Source organism: Artibeus jamaicensis, unplaced genomic scaffold (genome assembly GCF_021234435.1).
Source record: "Artibeus jamaicensis isolate MK-2021 breed Jamaican fruit bat unplaced genomic scaffold, CSHL_Jam_final contig_3174, whole genome shotgun sequence".
NCBI lineage: Eukaryota > Metazoa > Chordata > Mammalia > Chiroptera > Phyllostomidae > Artibeus > Artibeus jamaicensis.
In genome coordinates this window covers 275720-298108 of record NW_026521738.1, presented here as the reverse complement: position 1 = coordinate 298108, position 22389 = coordinate 275720, and the positions used below count along the sequence as shown (strand labels likewise).

General features: G+C 41.3%; 1 protein-coding gene and 1 long non-coding RNA gene across 5 annotated transcripts in view; one reads left to right on the top strand and one right to left on the bottom strand.

Annotated features, from left to right (window-relative positions):
- The window catches only part of M1AP (meiosis 1 associated protein), a 71843-nt gene that overhangs the window by 15073 nt on the left and 34381 nt on the right, over positions 1-22389 (bottom strand). For 2 of the 3 annotated variants that reach the window (XM_037130847.2, XM_037130846.2), the window contains exons 5-7: positions 13711-13884; positions 9828-9990; positions 8534-8675 (exon numbers count right to left, since the gene is read on the bottom strand). In XM_037130847.2, the coding sequence (XP_036986742.2) occupies positions 8534-8675; positions 9828-9990; positions 13711-13884 (479 nt within the window). The remainder of the gene's footprint in view (positions 1-8533; positions 8676-9827; positions 9991-13710; positions 13885-22389) is intronic. The other variant, XM_037130848.2, reaches the window with a different exon arrangement.
- LOC119038374 (uncharacterized) lies at positions 3798-20177 on the top strand. Of its 2 annotated transcripts, none has more exons than XR_008391213.1 (4): positions 3798-4069; positions 11309-11525; positions 12571-12794; positions 15633-20177. It is a non-coding gene; the product is annotated as an uncharacterized LOC119038374 (long non-coding RNA). The 2 variants fall into 2 exon arrangements; XR_008391214.1 differs by lacking the exon at positions 15633-20177 and adding an exon at positions 13702-13781.

The following is a 22389-nucleotide window of genomic DNA, read 5'->3' as shown; positions in this document are numbered from 1 at the left end:
GAGAGACCAGCAGATCTTTTAGTAGAGACTTGACGGGGGTAGGGTGGGTGCTCAAGCCAATTTTTCACTTGGCTCATTTGCCAGATACTGGGGCTGCACAGAGTAAGAGACAAAAAACACTTAAGGAGACAGTTTCTAGAAGTCAAGCATTGTAGTGGCCAAGGGAAGGGACACACACAGTACACCCGGTTTTCAGTGGAAAGTCCTGGAGGGCCAGGGGCAAACCAGGAGCAGACAGAGACTTAGCAGGGCTGCAGCCCAGCCTTGACTCAGCAGAACGCCGGAGGGGAATGAGATGCTCTGTCACCACTCTATCTGCTTAGTGCAGGGCAGTGGGAGACCTCTCTGGAGGAAGCAAGCCAACACCAACTGGAGCCTCTACAATTTATTTAGATGCAATGAGCATCTTTATCATTGTAGTATTATCATGTGCACCAGAAGACAAGACCAATGTCTGAAAACCACAAGAAAAAAGACAATAGAAAAAAAGCTGGAGGCGATCTAGGTATTGGGGTTAGTGGATAAGAACCTTAAAATAATTACAATTAGTATGCTCAAGAATATAGGTGAAATTATGGAGAATTTCTCTAGAGAATTAGAAGAGGAACAAATGGAAATCATAGAACCACTAACCAACCATTCTACGCACTCTGCATGCCAGGCACACGCTGGGTGCTTTACACACACCACTACTTATTCATCTTAAAAACCATGAGGTTTATTTTTATTGTCTCTATCCGCATGTGACAGGAACAAGAGTTAATAATGTGTGTCTGCCATGCGCCTTTCCCCCTTCATCTCCTTTTCCCCCACTTCACTTCTACTCAAAAAGGAGAAGCACTGTGAATTCTCTTCCTGGATATTTCAAATAGGTAGAGAGAGACAGGACCTGAGAGGGAGGGGACAGTGTCAGAGAGGCTGTCAATCTATGGAAAATTATATGGCTGGGACAGAGAGAGGAAGAAGGTAGAGGAACAAGGATTGGGGGTGTAGACAGTGTTTTGTGTTTATTCATTCATTCAGTGTGTGTGTGTGTGTGTGTGTGTGTGTGCATGTGTGGTGTGTGTGTGTGCATGTGAGAGAGAGAAAGGGTTTGGGGATGGATCTAGGTTAGATGTATTAAAGGAACGGAGGAAGAAAATTTGAGAAATGTTGTTGTAGGTTACAAGCCATTTCCTTTTTGTGTTCTTTGAAAGCACAAATGAATTAATTTTTAAAATATCTTTTGGCCCCTGGGTAGTGTTTCATTACCATTTAGGCAGGGACTGAACCCCATGGGGCCAGGAGACGTGTCAGGGTTACAAACAGACGAATACACTGATGCTCAGAGAGGTTAAGTCTGTTGCCTAAATTCACACAGTTGGGAAATAACAAAGCTGTCATTCAGGCCATCTGGTTCCAAAGTCCATCTTTTCATGGACAATACAAATTATATTTTACCACCACAGCTTAGAAAACTGCCTTGCCTTAACTCCCAAAAGAGAGAGGTAACAATTTCTACTCTGAACCCACATTTGACTAAAGCTCAGGAATTAGCTGGTAAAGTGAAGAAGTGGCAGAAATGCCAGGGAAAGGCACTCATGTTACGCTGGAGTCTGGGTAGTCACATTTATATCCTACATTTTAACCCATGTCTAATAGGATCGTATGAATTGAAATATGCTTTTCTCTAAAAAGAGACAGAGCACACAGAGGTCTGACGAGAAATACAGGAATTCAGAAAGGCTTCAGTGCAGAAGGACCCTTTGTGCTGCGTCTTTCAGACTGGGGTAGGATTTGAACACATGGAGACAGGAGAAGGAATAACATGAACAAAGGTTCAAAGGTGGGGCAATTGAAGGTCTGTCTATTAATTTGGTTGGTGTGTGGGGTACATGAAGGAGAATAATGGAAGACAAGGCTGAATTTAGATACTTGGTTAAGTATAATGAACACCAAGTCACAAAATATCTTTAAGCTGAAGAGGGCAGGATCAGCTCTGTGTTTGAAGAAGATTAATCCAGTGGCAGTTGGTAAAATGGATTGGGAAGGGGAAAACATAACAGGCACTTGGGCAAGTTAAGATAGTATTGCAATATTAGAGGAAAGAAGTAAAAAGGGCCTAAACTAGGATGGTGATATATAAGATGGAGAGGAGAAGATACATGCAATACTTCTCCTCTCCAGGAGGATGCTATAAGGATAGAGCAGACAAGCCTAAAGCCTTGCGTACTAGCACCATGGAAAAACGCGGGATAGTCAGAGGAATGCTTTGAAAAGGTTAATATGGTTTACTGAGCAGGGCAAATTAGAAGGAGAAGAGACCGGAGGTAGGGAAGCTAGTTCGGGGTTTACTGATGTAGTCTTGGTGAGAACAAGCAGTGGGAACGGGAAGGAAAGGACAGTTACAATTCATGTTATGAGGAGAAAACTGATATGACTTAGCGGTGAAGTGGGTGTAAACGCTGAGAGGGCTGAAAGTGACTGAGGTTTCAAGCTTGAGTGAGCAGACCATGGTGCTGCTGCTATTAACAGAAAGACAGAAGTTAGAATGAGAAGTTAACTGTAGGGGGAACGTCACAGTGAGAAACAGGAGGCAAGAGACTTACATGGGGGAGCTGACAGCATCGGATTTTAAAAGAACATACGAAAAAATTTGTAAGAAAGAATACGAAATCAAGGATGAAGTTAAAGAAGTGCTAAAAACTTTTACAAACAGGACCAAGAAGGTTAAATTTCTAAATAAATCTTATTACATAGTAGGCCCTCAAAAACAGTTGTTATTGAATGAATGAGCTGAGGCTTGTGGCAAATTCTTCTCTCTACAACACAATGCCTTTGAGGTTTTTTGTTGCTTGGAGAAGTTGGCACATAAAAGGCAAGAGGGAAGAGCCATTCAAGCACTATTTTGTGTCTCTCTTTTCTAGAAAAGGAGAGTGGTTGTTAATCTGGATGAGGTGGAGCAAACCTATAGTAGAAGGGAAAATGATGGGAGAGGAGCTATCACAAGCACCAAGTCCCTTTACTTCACGCCCAGTAGAGGACAGAAGCATGGAGTGTCCAGCAAGGGAGAGTTAGCCTCAGTGTTGTAGTCTATTTTTCTGGCCACATCTGGAGTAGGGAACTTAGCAAGAAGTTAGGAGCATTGGCTTTGTAATCCACAGAAGAAGATTCGAATTCTGACAGCTACTTTGGCAGCTGTGTGACCTCTGGTAAGTCACTTGATCTCTTCAGACTTCCCAATTTGTAAAAACAAGACGAACAGTTCCTATTCTCATGGAGCTATTGTGAAGATCAAATGAGGTAAAGTATGCAGAACACTTGGTTAAGTGACTAGCACCGAGTAAGATGAACATGCTGGTACATACGGCTTTGCTCTCTTACTGATTGTTTTCTTGGGCTACATGCCCAGCAATGGAATGAAAATGTTGAAGGGTATCGCTTTCCAGAACATGTACGTTCCCTCTAGTAGTGTATTAAAATGCCATTATATTTGGTTTTGAGCTTCTAGCAGCTAAATAAGAAGAAAACTAGATCAATTAGAAAATCAAAAGCAAAGCTGTAAGTTTTAGTCACTGAGCTCCCTGCAAACAGGGCCCAGATGTTGTTGGGTACAGGACCATAAATTTGTTTGAGCTCTTCTACAAATCTGTTATCAAGGACCAAGATGTGAACTGTAGTAAGCAGACAAGACATACTCAGGAGACAAGCAAGACATACTTAACTCCTCACCAAGTTTGGCGGCTCACAGAGGGTATTCACAGACCAGTGCCCTCTGGCTGATCCTCATCTAGCAGGGAAAACCGACTGTCCTAGAGTCACTACCAAGAACACCATACAAAAAAAAAGGAAGAAAGAAAAAAAAGAAAAGCAGTCATGAAACCTAAATGAAGAAGTAGCAGAAAATGAGAAATGAACTCAAAGGACTCACAGCTAATTCTCAGTTGATGATTGCAGGCAGCGCTGGGATGTGACGACTGGGATCAGAGGAACTCCAAATGTCTCGGGGACTATTTTATTACATGCAGAGAGGCACACATGCAGGCTGAAAGCAAATCTGCCAACATGTAACAACTCTCAATTCTGGGAGGTAAGAAAACTTTGTACTTTGTGCTTACCTGTATTTTTAACTTATTTAAAATTAAAAAAAGACAATAGAAGAGATTGCTGCAGGGGATGGTACATTGGTAAAGGGTTTCTGGAGAAGATGAAGTTTGAGGCAAACTATAAAAAATGGACTTTGGATGCCCTTGGGGGAGAGCTGCCAGGGTCCCAGACTGAGGAGTTTCTGTTTGGAAATAGTCTTGGTTTTTCAGAAGTCAGTTAGTGATATAAAAATAACCTGGGTGAAACACCTGGACTCCAATTCACGGTAATACAGGATTATACATTATATCACTCATTGCTAATGAAAAAGCAAGCAAAAACGAATTATTTCAAAATAAATAATTCAGATTTTTCCTGACTTGTCCTAAAAAAAGTTGCCAATGTTTGTTTAAAATATCACGTACTGTAAGAATGTACTGAAGCCACTTGAGAGAAATTCCTCTTGAGTGATGTAGCATCTCCGAGATCCTGAGGAACTGGGTGGAGTAAACAGTAAACTGCACTGTTGGGCTCTGACAGTCAGAACACATCTGTTGTCTTTGCTTAGCAAGGACAGGAGCAAGGTCAGATAGGAAACAGGAACTCAGTGGGTGGGCCCAAAAGGCAGTGTGGGCTTGAAACAGGAAAAAAAGAAGTCTGCTCTGATAGTGACAGAGATGCACCGCTGTGCTGTTCTGATCAGGCACGTCCTGCTGGGTCAGACCTTTATTTTGCATCGACTGAGCAGCTGCATATGTCCTGGGATTATACTGGCAGCTGTTTTATATATTTTGCCTTGTAAGTGTTGCATTGCTGCTTCGTGTGTGTGCGTGTGTGTGTGTGCACGTGCGCTACTTAGTTTTGTCATTTCAGGAAATGGCATGCACTTACTTGTTCAAATCAGAAACCAGGTAGTTACTTGATATTTTCCTCTTCCTTCCTCTCCACATCCAACCCTGCACCAAGTTCTGACTCTTTCTTTCAAGCATCTCTTTAATCCTTTTACCTTTCTCATCTTGACTTCCAACATTGGAGTTGAAACCACCATCATCTCCTGCCTAGATGATTGAAATGCCCTCCTGCCCTCATTTTCTTCTCTCTATTCTTGCCTTTGTTTATTCTTTTCCAAATTTTGGCTGAAGTAATTTAAAAATAAAACTTAGATGATTCATTTATCATGATTTTTTCTCCTATACTTGAAGTCCAAGGTCCTTAATTTGGCCTACAGAGCTCTGCACAATTTGACCCCTATTCACTTGTTCTTCCCACCTTGTGACTTGCTCCCCTTACTCTGTTTCAGTCATAATGGCCTTTTTATTCTTTCTTTTTTAAAAACATTTTAATTTTTATTTAAAAATATTTTAGTTATTTACTTTTAGACAGAGGGGAAGGGAGGGAGAAAGAGAAGGAAACATCAATGTATGGTTACCTCTCACACCGCCTAATGAGGAGCTGGCCCACAACCTGGGAATGTGTCCTGACTGGGAGTCAAAACAGGACCCTTTGGTTCGCAGGTTGGCACTCAAACCACTGAGCCACACCATCCAGGGCTAAAAACATTTCTAAAAATTGATTTTAGAAGAATGCCCCTCTAGTTGTTAGATGGGTTGCTGCCCAATACATGAATCTCTTAATAAAGCCAATTATATATTCAAATTTATAAGGGCTTTTGAATCCAAAGAATATAAAGAAGCAGCCCAAAGACTACCAGCTACTAGTGCATCATTTGAACTCCAGGAGACTTCCTGCCAAGGAAGCCTAGGTAGATACACTTTTGCCTCCTCGCACAATCAAAAGAAGGACAATGACAAATTAAAAAATAAAAAACAACCAGAACTGCCAGAAAATTTAACTGTATGGAGGTCTGATAACCAAGGAGTTAAAGAAGAAACATTCATCCAGCCTGGTAGGAGGGGTAGAGACAGGCAGATGGTAGGGAGGATGCTGGCAAGGCAGTGGCTGGAGGACTGGGCAGGCCAGGCAGCAGCTGGGGGTCCCTCATTTGCATGTGGGTAAACCAGGAGGAACAACCGGGGAGCAAGACAGACTGTGCAACCCAGGGTTCCAGAGAGGGAAAAGAAAGCCTGAAAAACCTCTGACTGTAAAAAGCTGTGGGGGTTGCGGTGGTGGGAGAAACTCCCAGTCTCATAGGAGAGTTCTTTGGAGAGACCCACAGGGTCCTAGAAAGTACACAAACCTACCCACCTGGGAATCAGCACCAGAAGGACCCAATTTACTTGTGAGTAGTAGAGGAAGTGACTGAAAGTTGGCCGAGAAATGAACAAGTGGCATTGTTCCCTCTCTGACCCTTCCCCCACATACAGGACCACAATGCAGTGATATGAGTTGCCTTGCCCTGGTGAATGTAACAGGTGTGCCAAGACAAAGAGATGTGGCCAAAATGAAAGAACAGATCAAAACTCCAGAAACAGGACTAAGTGACTGAGAGAGAGCCAACCTATCAGATGCACAGTTCAAAACATTGGTAATCGGGATGCTGACAGAAATGGTTGACTATGGTCACAAAATAGAGGGAAAAGTGAAATGTCTATGCAAAGTGAAGTAAAAAAAAATGCACAGGAAACCAGCAGTGAAAGGAAGGAAACTGGCATTCAAGTCAATGATTTAGAGCAGAAGGAAGAAATAAACATTCAACCAGAACAGAATGAAGAAACTAGAATTCAAAATAATGAGGAGATGTTTAGGAAACTCTGTGACAACTTTAAACATTCCAACATCTGAATCACAGAGGTGCCAGAAAGAGAAGAGTAAGAAACGAAAAACTTATTTGAAAAAATAATGGAGAACTGATCCAATCTGGCAAAAGAAATAGACTTCCAGGGAGTCCAGGAAGCTCAGAGAGTCCCAAAGAAGTTGGACCCAAAGAGGAACACACCAAGGCACATCATCATTACATTAGCCAAGATTAAAGATAAGGAGAGAATCTTTAAAGCAGCAAGAGAGAAGGAGACAGTTACCTACAAAGGAGTGCCCATAAGACTGTCAGTTGATTTCTCAAAAGAAATCTTACAGTCAAGATGAGTCTGGAAAGAAGTATTCCAAGTCATGAAAGGCAAGGACCTACATCCAAGATTGCTCTATCCAGCAAAGCTATCATTTAGAATTGAAGGGCAAATAAAGTGCTTCCCAGATAAGGTCAAGTTAAAGGAGTTCATCATCACCAAGCCCTTGTTATATGAAATGTTAAAGAGACTTATCTAAGAAAAAGAAGATCAAAACTATGAACAGTAAAATGACAACAAACTCACAACTGTCAACAACTGCACCTAAAACAAAACCAAAACCAAAAACAAACTAAGCAAACAACTACAACAGGAACAGAATCACAGAAATGGAGATCACATGGAGGGTTATCAGTGGGGAGGGGCAGGGGGATAATGGGGGAAAAGGTACAGGGAATAAGAAGTATAAATGGTAGGTATGAAAAAGACAGGGGGAGGGTATAGCAATGGAGAAACCAAAGAACTTATGTGTATGGCCCAGGGACATAAAGGGGGAGGGGAATGCTGGTGGGAGGGAGGGTGCAGGGTGAAGGGCAATAAATGGGAGGAAAAAAAATGGGACAACTGTAATAGCATAATCAATAAAATATACTTAAAAATTGATTTTAGAGAGAGGGAAAGAAGAAGTGGTAGGGGAGAGAAAGAAATACTGATTTATTGTTCCACTTATTTATTCACTCATTCCTGCATGTACCCTGACCAAGGATTGAACCAGCAACTTTGGTGTGTTGGGACAATGCTCTAACCAACTGAGCTACCCAGCCATGGCTAGCTGCCTTATTCTTGATTATTCTCTCAGCTCTTTCTAGCTCTGGGGTCTTTGCGCATTCCTTTTCCTGTACCTGGAGTGTTCTTCCTGCCACCCTTCATCTAGCTAATTCCCATTTTTCTGGCAGGTCTCAGTTTAAATGTCACCTTCACAGAGAGGATTTCTTATAGCAGCTACTTCTTTTCCTTTATAAATTTCTCACAGTTAGTAACATATGTACTTAATTCTGTCTCTTCCACTAGAGAGTACGTTTCTTGAGGTCAAAAATAACATCTATTTTGTTAACCATTAAATATCTAGGGCTTAGCACATGTTTGGTGCAGACTAGGTGCTCTTCATTTAAATGAACCATAATGTACAGGACAGTGTTAGGAAGAAAACAGGTTTCAAAATATAGTTACCTGTGAAAAATTTCTTGCTGCCATTTATTGGCTAAGTGTAAAAACATGGGGCTTTTAAAGTTTAGTATCATATAATTGAATTCACGAGTTATTCTCTATAATATGAAGCAACAAAGGTAAGTCATATTTGATCTACATTTCAGAGTGTTTCTTGTCTTTTCCTGTCCTCTTGAGGATTGGGACAGGTCGGGAATCAGGGCACAATTCAGCTAACTGCTTTTCTGTGGTTGGTACTTGAACATCCTTCCTGTTCCTCACGTGGAGTAGATACTCACCAGCAGGCCGTGACACAAAGCATGGAAATGCTGCTGATTCGTCTCCAGCTCATCCCAGTCCAGTTGCCAGCAGCTTGTGGGTCTGAGGATGAACGGGAGTCCATATGTCACTGATTCGCAGATCCCACTGGATTTGAGAGCTCTGGGAAGAGACAATGGCAGGGAATGTCTCCTCAATGATATCCAGAACCTCAACCCAAATCCACTAAATTCAGTTATGTCCAAGACCCTATTGTGAAATCCTTTAGACTAAGGACTGTGAATTATTCACCTTTGTACGGCCAGTACCTAGCAAGGTATCAGGCACACAGCACATTCTCAAAGCCTGTTAATCAATGAATGAAGCAGCCATCAGAAAGGCTCAAGACTCTGATGAAAATGTTTTCTTCTGAGTTCATTCTATGCCAAGTGATGTACCTGGGGACACTCCCGTAATACCCCTGCTACAGCAACCATATAACACAATTGTATGCTAGCCATCTGCACCCCATTCCTGGCTCTTTTGAGTTGATGTGTTGACAGGATGCATCTAAGAAGAGGATGCATTTCAGAAGGTTCCTAGCAGCATCCATGGTCAGAAACCCATGGACAAGCTTGTGCAGATACCTGGGTCTGGGCACTGTGATAGGAACTAGGAAGCAGTAAAAATGGCCTTTGCCATCATGGCTAATTCTACTTTGAACTTGGTTCCCCTGGAAGCAGGTATTCTAGTTTTTAGAGCAGAGATTTTTCAACCAGTGTCCTGCAAGAATTTTTAAAACATGCGATACCTGACTATTTAGGTTGTCATATATAAAAAATGACGGTTAATACAACAGTAGCTATCCATTGTGAATGAATCAAAATTATACCTATTTTTTGGTCAGATCAGCCAAAAATATACTTTTTGGTATGTTGTGGAATTTTAGTTTAGTTTATTCTTCAATGAATGAGATAAAAAGGTTGAAAGTCACTGACTTGGAAAAATGGGAGGGCCGGGAAAGATCCTATGTACCAGTTGCTCCTTGAAGTCCAGGTCTCTCTCTTGAGAGAGTCTCTGCATTCGGAGACTTTCTGGATTTCCAGTCCTAATTCAGCCCTTATTGTCTGAGGCCCATCTCCACCCTCTGCTCATTTGTCTCCTGTGCTGAGCAGCCTGACCATGCTCTTTCATGCCCATACCTGTAGGTGCTGCTTTGGACCAGACTCCCGCCTGCCTGACACTTAGGGATGTCCTCTATCCCTGGACTTTCTAGCCATGGAACCTGTAAGAATCAGTGTTTGCATGGGTTGGAGAGCTTCCCATGGACCCTACTTGATCACCCGGAGCTTGTAGTAAGAGGCCGATGACTGGGAGGCCATCTGGTAGAGTGTGCTGAAGTCTCCTTTGGGGTCATCCATTTTCAAGGAGCCATCAGCTGTGCCAGGGAGCAGAGACGGGCTGAGAAGTCGCTCCTGGAGATCACATTTCAGGCACACTACAGTAAAAAACAGCATTGGGGGAAGGATGTTGGTCACAAGTTACCTCAGGCTAGCACTTCAGAACAACATCTGCCACTCATTCCACCTTCGCCAGGCAAGTAAGGGTTGAGAGCAGGCAAGAGAGTGGAAAGAGGGAAATATGATGGGCTTAGGGAGGCAGAGCAGGTCTGGCACCTACAGTACTGCCCCTACACAACAGGTGACGTTTTCTGGGTCTGACATGATTTTTACTTGTTTTACTCCTGGGCTGGCTGAGCAGTTGCCCAATAGTGAGAGATCCAGTGATCCAGTCTGAGAGGAACACGTGTCCTCTGTGGAAGAGGCAGCTAACCTTACAAGGCGTAGAGGCCCTGTGGCAATCACAGAAGGAAATCTTGCCTCTGCTGCTTCCCAGTGGCTAAGCTTTGGCAAGACTACAGGGCAGATGAAAGAAGAGCAGGAAAGCAGAAGTCAGGCAGTCAGCTGACAGCTACTGTTCTGCGGAAGGACTTCCCCTCTGTGGGCTCTTGTAGGAACATTTGAGGGGGAGGAGAAATAAGTTCCCGAAACAGCTTACTTTTAAATCCCCCAAAGAAACCAAAGTATAAAACCTTCTGAGCCTTGGAGCATCTCTGTGGCAGCAGACCATGTTTCTGAGGGGGGCTTCGACTAGGTATGAGTTACTCATCAAGGCATTATATTCTTGTGCATTAAGCTTCTGCTGCAGCAAATCTATTCACATACCACAGTGTACAGGGTTCTTTAGCACTAAACTTGAATCCTTGATATTACAAAGGTTTTCAATAAAATTTATACCAGGTTCAAATACTGTTAACAAACCTGTGAATAAACCAATGTTGAATCCTTGTGAGAAGGTTAGTAGTTGGTGTTAGTGACTTAGGAAATGACTATACTAACTGCAACATGAGGTAAAAACAAAAGTAGAAATAAATAGGACTCAGGATAGATGTAAGGTCCAGCTGGCCCTCCTGGGCTCAGCAATCATACATAGACATTGATGTTGGGCGAGGTGCCTCTGGTATGTCCCAGGGCCCAGGAAGTCAATAGGAGGGACTTTGCCTAGGGCTCCAGCTTCCCCTCCTTCCTGTGTGTCTGACTTCATTGTTGGGTCCCTGGGTTTTAGGACTAGACAGTTATATTCACCTGGCTGAGGTCCTCACTCCAACTAAATTAAAAATCACACAGGGAACTTCTAAAAGATACCAATGTCTGGATCTTACTCCACACTGATCAAATTGGTATCTCTTGGAATGGAGCCCGAATGCTGGTTTTTAAGAAAAGCTCCTCATGTGACTTTTTTTTTTTTTTTTGCAGCCAGGGCTGAGAACTATGGGAATGGTAGAGTCAGCAGTGCTCCAAGACTGGGAAAGCCCTTTTTAGCAGACCTTGGTTCTAGAACAAGGTATGCTTCTCCCCACCCAGAACCGGGGTGACGAGCGAGGTGGTGGACCCTGAACCCAAGAAATGAGAAAGGACACTCATCAGAAGCTGACTGTGTACTTTGCCCATCACAAGGCAGCTACTGAAGCAGGTGATGTGGGGTAGAGAACCTTATAAAGAGAAGTCACAGTGAATATCTGATGGGCAGTCCTCAAAGGATGCTGGAGTAGGAGAACTCAGCATTTTTGTTTTGTTTTGTTTCACTTTTTTTTAAAATTGTAATGAGCCACATTTTTAGAAATCCATGTATCTGGCAATGCAGCAGTTTTTTAAACAATAGATAACTATGGGAGGTCTACTTTCCCCAGACCTCATTCCAACTGTGTCTGAGCATATGGACTGCAGTGAAGTTTTCCCCAGCAGACGAGCTGATGAGTCTGTATCTAAGTTCTACCGTGCACCATGAAGACCCATGAACTGCTGAAAAATGGTTGCAGATGAAGATAAATGTTTGGGCTCTGATCCTGGTGCTGAAAGCCATGGAAAGAGAGGGCAAAGCAGAGAAATTCTCAACAGTACCATGTGCAAATACTGTGCAACAGTGGAAGAAGGGCTGATTGCAAGAGTTCCTGGCCTTTGAGGCCCTCTGCTCTCCTAATAAGAAAAGTGAATCTCTAGCGTCTTTGTTTAGAATTACTCAGTATGTGGCAGGCTGCACAGTAGATATGGGCCCCAGCTTTGGAGGCAGATAGACCTGGGTTTGGTGAGCGTTCTCTGGGCTAAGAGTAGTCAAATGCAAAAAACACAGAGTTCTAATCCTAAGGGTAGGAGTGGGCTCTGGAATAGACCAGATTCTGGTTCCACTGTTAATTGTCTGTGCAGCCCTGGGGAAATGTTTAATTTCTCTAGGTCTCAGTTTTCTCATCTGTAAAATAGGGATAATATTGTATTTAACTGATGCCAAGATGCATTTTTCACATACTTGCATATTTACATGTGTCCTATAATTACCACTGGCCAGACACATGCACTTAACCCTTACACACTACTCCAACCTAAAAAAAACCTCTTTAAGTAAGGATGAGATAATATTTCTAAGTGAGTAAGAAAGAACTGTGTCATGTTTAATTGATAGTGTTTTTGTTTCTTAGTGGTACAGAAAATGAAAGTATATCTTCCTATTGATTGCATCTTAGATTTAATGACGTACAGTAACATTACCTGCCTCATGATGCTGTGTGAAGATGAAAAGGGATAATGCAAGGAAAGAAGTTGACAGAGTGTCTGGGGGAAAGCAGATAAGAATGACTTCCAGAGCATGGGACAGGAAGCAAATGGTACTGTTACTCTTAGACACAAGTGTTGGAAACAAGGTCCGGGGAAGATTTTACACTCAAAGGGATTACAGAAAAAAATTCAGGTAAGTTGTCAAAGGCATTCCAGGCCCTAGGTTGGAATAGGGATGATGGGTAAGGACCCAATGATTATTCCCAGAAATAAAGAACCAAGGGTTCCCTTTGGGAACCAGGAGTCTGTACCCATTTTTCTGAGTGAATGCCAACTCCCAAAGCCACACCTTGGCCCTTTTCCTTTGGAGCTGGGCCCTGAGGAGTCAGCTTTTCCAAACTCTGTGTGGCTGACTGTACGGATGGGCCCATTTGCAGGCCCTTGTCACCCTGGGTCCTGAACCAATCTTCAAAGGGGATGGAGACTAGTGGGATCTGGAATCCAGGGCCATGCTGGCATGTCTAAAACACTGGATCAATCCCTTGGTTTTCATAATTGCCAGAACATGCTTTATGGACATGTCTTGGGTCTCTAAATGTCCTCTCTGGGGCCTGCCTTGGTAGCTGCTTTACTCCCTGCTACCCTCAATTTGATGTCTCACTATCCAGAAGACCTCTATTTAATTTTGGTTTAGTCTTGCTTTTTTCCCTCTACTCATGGGCCCTGCTGATATTGTTGAAGTGCCAGCGTGCTTCAAATTATAATGTCATTGATATCTACTGCATTAAAAATTAAAAATTTGAGAAAAATATATAACTCACTGTGTTCTTTTGCAGTGTAGCTGCTGCCCTAATATTGAGGTGTCTAAGTTTTTGCCTCTAAACTAGTTGTCCTTTGCTGTCTGGGATTAATTACATTCAGTTTTCTAACTGGTCACTCTTCAGAAATTCTTTTTTTACTCCTTCTGCTAATGCTGAACAACTTCATCCAATCCTCCTCTAATTCTTAAACCTCAAGTGCTCTGTGCTCTGGTGACTTGCCAATCTGAAGCCCTAATCCTAGACTATGATTATGACAGCCTACATAATATGCTTTTTTAGGAGTGTTACTTGGATTATCTGTGGCTCTGGAAACCTTGCTGAAAGACTGTGAAGGAAGAAGAAGGTGAACATGTTCTTGGTCTGTTCCACTGTTATGTAGCCAGGCTTTAAAGAACATCTCCATGCTGACAACATCATTGTCTATAGTCTGAAGGTCAATGTCAGTTCCCAGGAAAGAACTATCTGTAGAAGAAAGGGAAAGAGGAAAGTGTCTAATTCTTTAATTGTAAAATTTTAAAATTATAAAATCTTAAATTTTGACCGGTCAATGCCAGATACCTCTAGATATCTAGCCTACAGATATTCTTGGATAGTACACAAAGAGACACAGGCAAAGAAGTTCAGTACAGCATTATTGTAATCAAAGCCCCGAACAGGAAGCAATTCAAATGTTTACCTATATGGGAATGCTTAGGTGTGCCATAAATTATGGCACAGTCAAGCTGTGGAGTACTATATAGCTATTAACAAAGTAAAGGTAAATGCACTGACATGGAAAGCTATGAAATAGTACGTAAATAAAGTTGTGGAACAGACATGTAGTATGAGCCCACTTATATAAAAATAAAACTATTGGCCTAAGTAAGTATGTATGGACGCAAATGTATTTCACAAAGGTCTGGGGGGCTGTCACCAAACTGTTAACAGTGGACAGGAGTGGGAATGGGGCAGGTCTGAGATACATTCCATTTCGACTACTCATATTTCTATACCATTTGAATTTGATAGTTATCATGTATTTCTTATACTTCAAAAGCATTCTAGAATACAAAACAGCAGTAGAATAACACAGCAATGCAAGTTAAATACTTAGTGAACAAGGGGAACTTCAGCTCTATGTTGTTGTTTCACAGTGAAAATGTATTCAACTAGTACTTCTGTTATAAAAAATAAAATACAAAAAGATGAAGAGAAACATAAAGACGAACTTCCAGGCTCTATCTTCTGACACAGATTACACAAGATTGTCTTTGGCATGCCGAGTCTCAAAAGTGTGTTTGGAAGCCAAGGAGACAGGAATGATACGATGGAGCATAATTTGATTCCAAATATGAATGAATGGAGCTGGATGGGTGGGCGAGGAGGCTTTGCTAGTCTACTTCCTGCTTCAGGTAACACTAGCTCAGGACCTGGGGTCTAGGTCTGCAGGTAAAGGTTGTCAGGAAAAGCCAAGTGTACGGTGGTGAAGGAAGCAGAGAGGGGAAATGAGGCAAGAGCTGGAAAGAACCTGAAGAGGAACCCTCTTTTTTTTTTTTTTTTTTTGCCTGACCATGAGGGCCTCTCTGAAATACTTTTACAAAAGGCCTAAGAAAAGCCAGTTGCTCCAATGAATTAACTTCTGTGTGTGACTCATGGGCCCCAGGGAGAAGGCTGGTCTATTTCTAGAACGACATTCCTGAGGACAAGTATGCAGAGGTGGCAGACTCTCCACATGGAAACAAAGGGCTTCAGTCCAGCATGCTGGTACCCACACAGGGGAGACTTAGATGACTTCACATCGTACTTAACGGCTAACTCTGTGGCTGAAAAGGGGCACCAAATGCATTTCTCTTGTGAAATGTGTGAGAGAAACTCTACCACCTTCTGTGAAGAGTTTTAAGGATTCATTAACTAATTAGTTATTTTATTCATTTCTTTTAGCAGTAATATTATGTACTACGTAGAAGATTAAACACAGTATAGGGTACAGAGATATGTGATACTTGGCACTCTTTTGGCATTTATAAAGCGATATTAAATATATTTTTACAAGAAATATTTATTACAGTTATATAGAAACATTATTATTGACCATGCTTCCTTAAACTCTCACCTGCCCCATTACGTTTTAGGGAACTACAGTGATAAATATGAAGTCATTGTCAAAGAAATGTCCCTCATAAGTAAAGAGAAAGGTTCTTTGAAATAATGTGAATCTTATTTTGTCATAGGCAGAACAAGAAATGAGCCTGGACCTCACCTTGAATGACATATGGAAATGACTGAACAGATTCTCTTCAGGGAGGGAAAATAATTATTAAAGCCTGCAGAGGCAGATACAGAGCTACGCAAATGGAACTGAGCAGCAAGTATAATATTGTTCAGAATTCAAATGACAGAGTTTTAGAGAAGAGAAATAAGTGTTTCATTTTTTCTCCCCAGGGAAAGGATAGAGGAGTAGAAACGATTCCCACAGGAGACAACACTAAGCTATCTCCCAGCAGAGGGGGCGTGCTGGCCCCAGGATGCTCCCCAAAGGCAGGATGTGCTTGTCAGGTCTGGGTGATGATGGTGGAAATGATTCTCCCTCTAAAGTACTTTGGACTTGAGTTTGATAAGGTGAGCCTATGGCAGAGAGGGTGCTGACAAAATAACCTTCTGGTCCTGCAAAGAATCAAGCCTGAATGACACGTGGTACGTCCACAAGGGACAGTACCAGTCTTCTCTGCAGATACCCACCCCATCAACGTTCCTGAAGTTCTTTCCAAGTTCTCAACCTACAGGTTCCTGGGAGAGCCACAGACCAGACCTTCTTTCTCTGAAAAAGCTCTCATGTAATTCCCACCACGACTCAGTGCTTCAGGTTCGAGTCTGCAGTTTTGCAGGCTCAGAAGGGACTCAGCAGCTTCCCAGGGACAGTCGCTTTGTCCAAGCTAACAACTAACGTGTAAAGCGGAACAGGTGAAAGGGAAAACGTCTTTTTCATGTTCTCTGTCAGTGGTTCGGGCACTCCTTTCCTTGTGCCTGGATCAGAGCGGTAACCTCTTAGCTTTCCGTTCAGACTCCATTCCTTCTCCAGTACTTATGTACTACTATGATCAAATGTTCTAAAACATGGTTTCATCAGATACCACCTTAGCGTAAGAGCATGTGCTGTCTTCCTGCTGTCATCTTTTCTCCCCTCACTCATCCTATACAACCGGTCGTACTGGTTATTTCTCCAATAAGCCACCCTTCCCTTTTTCTGTGATGGCTCATCGGACTGCTCCCATCCCCCACAGGTAGTGCGCATGGTGCTGGAGCTCAGCAAAGGCCTGTGGAGTTAAACAATAAATTAAACAATTGCTCCCTCCTCCATGGCTCTCATTACTTTTTCCTGTAACTCTTCTGTTTCAACTAAGTTAGTCTCCTTACCACATGACTTCCTTCCTTCCTTAGTGCTTTTATTACTCTATCAATCTCTAGGCCGCACCTCCCCCAGAATTCAACTCAGAGCTGACTTTGTCCAGAAAGCTATGCTTAATTATATCCTCCCTTTTTCAGTTTTAATCAGCACCCCCTGGGTATCTGTGGGCTTCATTTGGTCAGAACAATTATACTTGTTATTTGGTTCCCCCTGAAGGGTTTTATTCTCTTTCTATGAGTTTTTGAAACATGGCCGGATGTAGTGGAAAGGCTGGGGTTTGAATCGTGACTTGGAAATGTCAGCTGTGTTACTTTGGGCAAAGCAGGGATAGTGCAACCTAATTCAGTTATAGTGAGGCATAAGAAGTGAGATGATTATCCATGGATCACATGAAGTAGTTTCAACAAATGGTATTTTATTCTATACTCTGATCAACAAGATTATTTGCTTTTACAGGACAAGAATGTACTTTCCTTTTTAACACCCCCCCCACCCCGTCACCTCCTTTGGTGATTACTTCCTCCCCAGCACTAACATACATAAGACCACCAACACTTGGCATGGTGTTCCTCACAAGTACAATACACCCAAATGTGCTAAACCTGGGAAACGGGGAGGAGACTTCTCACTTCTCAGATGTTGAAGAGCAGCTCCCATGTTGACTGGCGAGCACATGGGACATTGAATGAGCTAGGTCCCACTGAGGGTATGAAATAAAAAGGTTACCAGAGTGAGGGTGCAGCTAGCTGGCAGTGTGTGGTTAAGACAACCAGGAAGGCCTGGTTCACTGCAGCCTACACAGCAGTCAGCACTCACATTCAGTTTTTGGACTTACCCTGCCCCCTTGTGGTCACAAGCAGTTAGATTCCTCACTAAGCTCCCCCACCTCTACCCCCCCTCCCCGCTCCGCACCACTCCTCCGCCCACCACTCCCCAACCCTCGCCACCCTTCCTCCTGCCGGCCCTTGCCTCCAATTTTATACTTTCTGGGAGATTTCCACAACCTTATCTTTAAACATTTAAACTTAAAAAAATCATTATTTTAAATTTCCATCAGGAAACAAGATTTCTTGTTCTTGGTTTACTATAGCTTCTTTTAAAAAAATTACTTATTTTTAGAGAGAGGGGAAAGGAAGGAGAAAGGGAGAGAAACATCGATTGGTTGCCTCTCGCACATCCTAACCAGGGACCAGGCCCACAACCCAGGCAGGTGTCCTGACGGGGAATCAAACCCAACGACATCTTGGTTGGGGGATGGCGCCCAACCAACTGAGCCGCACCAGTCAGGACTATAGGTTCCTTTTCATAAAAATCTTTTAAAATTAAATTTATTGAGGTGACATTGGTTAATAAAATTATATAGCTTTCAAGTGTACAATTCTATAATACATCATTTGTGTGCTTCATTGTGTGCTCACCACCCGAAGCCGAATCTCCTTCTGTCATCATGTATTCGACTCCCTTCACCCTTTTCTACCTTCCCTCCTCCTCCCTTTGGTAACCACCACACTGTTGTCTGTGTCTACGAGTTTTTGTTTGTTGGCATTATTTGTTCATTTGTTGCTTTCAGTTTTATATATCACATATGAGTGAAATCATGGTTCTTTACTTTTTCTCTCTGACTTATTTTGCAGAGCAAGAGCTCTTTTTGAGCTTTTCTGAAAGGGCTACACTAATGAGAAAAACTAAGAGCCTGATCATTGAAAATGAGGTAATGCCTAAAGCGGTCCTTCTCAGAAGTCAGCCTAAAATCAGGGTTACAAAATGGAAATGTGTAAATTTTTAATGGGAGAATTTAATGTTTTAACACACGCCTATGCACATATAATGGCTGTATTTTTCTCTTGACATAGAATATCTGAGGAAGAGGTCTAGGAAAATGGGGCTCCTGGCCAGTCCTGCACACCCTCTACAGTCCGACAGAGGCCCTGGCCTGTTATATTGGCTAGCCCTGTTTTTTTTTTTTTCCAAACGATCCTCATATAGCCTATTCTTGGGCATCGTGGATGGGCTTCAGGGGTTCTTAGAACCACCTGAAATGGTATACAATTTCATCTGTATGTGTATAGATATATTTTGTTGGGATGGTGGAAGGGGATAAGTTCTTAGCTTTTATTGGATTCTCAAAATAGCTCTGTAACCTCAGAAACTGTGAAATGATGGTATCTTAGCCTCCCTGGGTCAGTTCATAGTCAGTGTTGTCTACTCTCGGAATATAGGAGTAGCTCTCAGATGTTATCAACCAGGTTAGGTGATCGTAGCAGACAGAGCTTGCTCAGGAACAGCTCTGCAGAGCCACTTAACCACAGTCCTTAAATCAACAGTGGCATGAGGATCGTTTCCAACAGTTCACAACACTGGGGGCAGACCAGCTCGCCTTTCCTTTGCCTCATTCGTGGAGGTGATTCTCGGACTCTGGGAACAAGGAGGAGGCAGGGACAGTGGTGGTTATGGCAGTGTGGACTCTGCCGAGAAGTAAGTACAGGGCTCCCGAGCGGTGACCATCTTCCAGGGCCTTAGTCTACAAGAGGGGTTAAGACATCACCAGAACGGTATAAAATAGAGAAAATGAATTTCCTAGAACTCAAAGAGAATACTGTTTTCACTCATTCACTGATTCTTGCACTTAATCATTCAAATAATTATTTGTGTAGTGCCTTCTATGAGCCGAGCATTGATTGGTGTCAACAATGAAAGTGGCAAATTCTTTGCTTTCATGGCTTACATTCCAGTGAGAGAACAGACAATAAACAAACAAACAAACAAAACAGAAGATAATTGCAGATAATGATAGATACCATGAAGAAAAATAAAGCAGAATGAGGGCGTGTGTGTATATGTATGTAGGGATAAGTGGGCCTAGATAGTGGTGATGTTTTTATATGTGACATGAAATGGTACTATATTAATTCTAAGTAGGCTGAAAAAAGTTAAAAACTGTATTTTAATCCCTACTTATGTGAAGTATTGTAATCCTGAGTAAAATTCAACATTTTATGCAAAGTAGAACTATTTGACTCTAAGTAGACTGAAAAGTTAAGAATATATAACATAATCCCTAGAGAAGCCATTAAAAAGTAATGCCAGGAAATATAGCTAAATGACAACAGGTAAATTAAAATAGAATTCCAAAAATATTTCATCACCTGAAAGAAAGCAGGGAAAATATGAACAAAAACCAGAGAAGATAAACAAAAAATAAAATGGTAGACCTAAATTCAACCATATCAATAGTTATGATAAATGTGAATGGACTATACACTCCAAAAAAAGAGAAGAGATTAACAGAATAGATAAAAAGCAGACTCAATTATATGCTGTCTATGAGAGATAAACTTTGAGTATAAAGATCAAATGGGTTAAAAATAAATGAATGGGAAAAGATGAACCATAAACACAGTAAGACCTAAAAGAAATAAAAACATATGTCTCCAAAGATTTGTGTGTAAGTATTTCTAGCAGCTTTAGTCACAAAAGGCAAAAATTGGAAACAAACATCTGAAATGTTCATTAACAGGTGAATGGTTAAACAAGATGTGGCAAATTCATACAATATAATGCTACTCAGCAGTAAAAAGACACTAACTACTGATATAAACAACATGGATGGATCTCAAAAACTGAATGGAAAAAATCAGACACAAAAGAATAGACTGTATAATTAAATGAGTTGTTACATAAAATGCAAACTAATCTACAGACAAAAAGCAGATCAGTGGTATACAGCAGGGACTGAGGGAGGGATGAAGTGAGTGTGAAAGGCAAAAGGAATCTTTTAGGGGTGATGGAAATATCTTGGTTGTGGTGATGATTTATGGGCATAGTCAACTGTCAAAACTCATTGAATTGTACACTTTGCATGAATGCAATGTACAGTATGTAAATTATTTTTTGATAAAGTTGGTGAGGGAAATTTTTTAAAATTCCAATTTTCAGATAATTTTATATTTTCCATTGAGCTCTAAAGAATTCTTTAATTCAATTTTAAAAAGGGAAGAGTTGCTTTTTTCTGAGACCAGTCTTCTCTTAATGAAATAAATGTCTCTCTGTGTTAAAAATCTTTAGGTAATAAATACACCAGTGGTTGTAATTTAGTTCTAATGCCACAGGGAAATGACTTTAATACAGTTATCAAAGACAAACTCAAGATACAGCTGTATTTTCCAGTCTATTTTCTAAGACACTAAAAGGGGTAAAAATGTGGAATCTGTCGATTACACTGAAGCATGAAGCATTGAAGAGGGCTACCTCCCTTTCCCCCCGGAATCCTTTAGGAAGCAACAAATCTCTGTCTTCTATGTTTGGGTTGGTAACATTTGGTGTTTCCTAAGAACACGTATGGATAAAATACCTTTCCAGAAGAGCTTGACATCGACCCATGGCAAAGTTTAGGAGAAAATATTAAACAGATGGTCTGTGAGCACTTAGAAAGGAACCTGATATCCTTGTGTACAAGGCTGAGAGACGTAGGCTGGTTGACGGCATCATTAGGTTGATTTGTAACTGGTTGAAAAGACTTCCATACCCAACGAGTGCAGACTGCTGTCAACCTGGACAGATGCCCTCTGGATGCTAAAGTGCATTGATCACAGTGGCCTTTGTAGTTTTGGCATATTTATTACCTAGCCAGTCTTTAGAAGGCTATTATAAAATCTTATTATATGCAAATGAGTGCATGTAACATATATGTAAGCTATGCAGCACAGCAGCATGTGAACACTCATGATTCCTTTATTCAACTTAAGATGCAGAGCGTCATCGATACTACCAAGATATCTTTATGCTTTTCCCTGATCTTCTCCAAGGGAAACCTTGCCACACACAATTTTTTTTATCATTCCTTTTCTTTCAAAAGTTGTTTTATTATTTTAAACAAATACTTCATTATTTTAGTTTTGCTTGAGCTTTATGAAGAGATGCTATGTTGTTAATATATATCTTTGGTTATATTTTCCTCATTGTTAAGTTTCATTCACACTATTGTGTGTAGTTGTGGTTCATTCATTTTCATAACTGTATAATTCATGTTGTGAATATACTCTGTAATATTTATTCATGCCTCATTAAATGGACATTCGAGTTGTTTCTAATTTTGGCTTTTTGAATAATGTCAATATTCAAGATTTACAATACACACCTGGAGACAAGATATTCACATTCTTGTCTCCAGGTGCATATTGTAAAAGTCTTTCTGGTGACAGTCCTTTAAGAATGCAATTACTAGGACAAGAGTACTGTGCATGTTATTACAACAAAATGACAAGTTGTATACCAATTTACATTCTTCTGGTCAGTGTAAAAGAATTTTTGTTGCTTTTCTGTTGTCAATACTATTGTGAGACATTATTTTTTTTGCAATCCAGGTGGCATAAAATGCTATATCATTGTTTTAATTTGTATATCCCTGATTATTAATGAGGGTGAGAATTTTTCTTATGTTTATTTGCCACTTAGAGTTCCTCTTCTGTGAAAATGCCTGTTCAGATATTTAGCTCATCTCAAAATTAGAGAGTCTTTTTAAAAAAAAAATTGAATTTCAGGCATTCTTTATTCTGTATACCACCAGTTCTTTACTGATCACA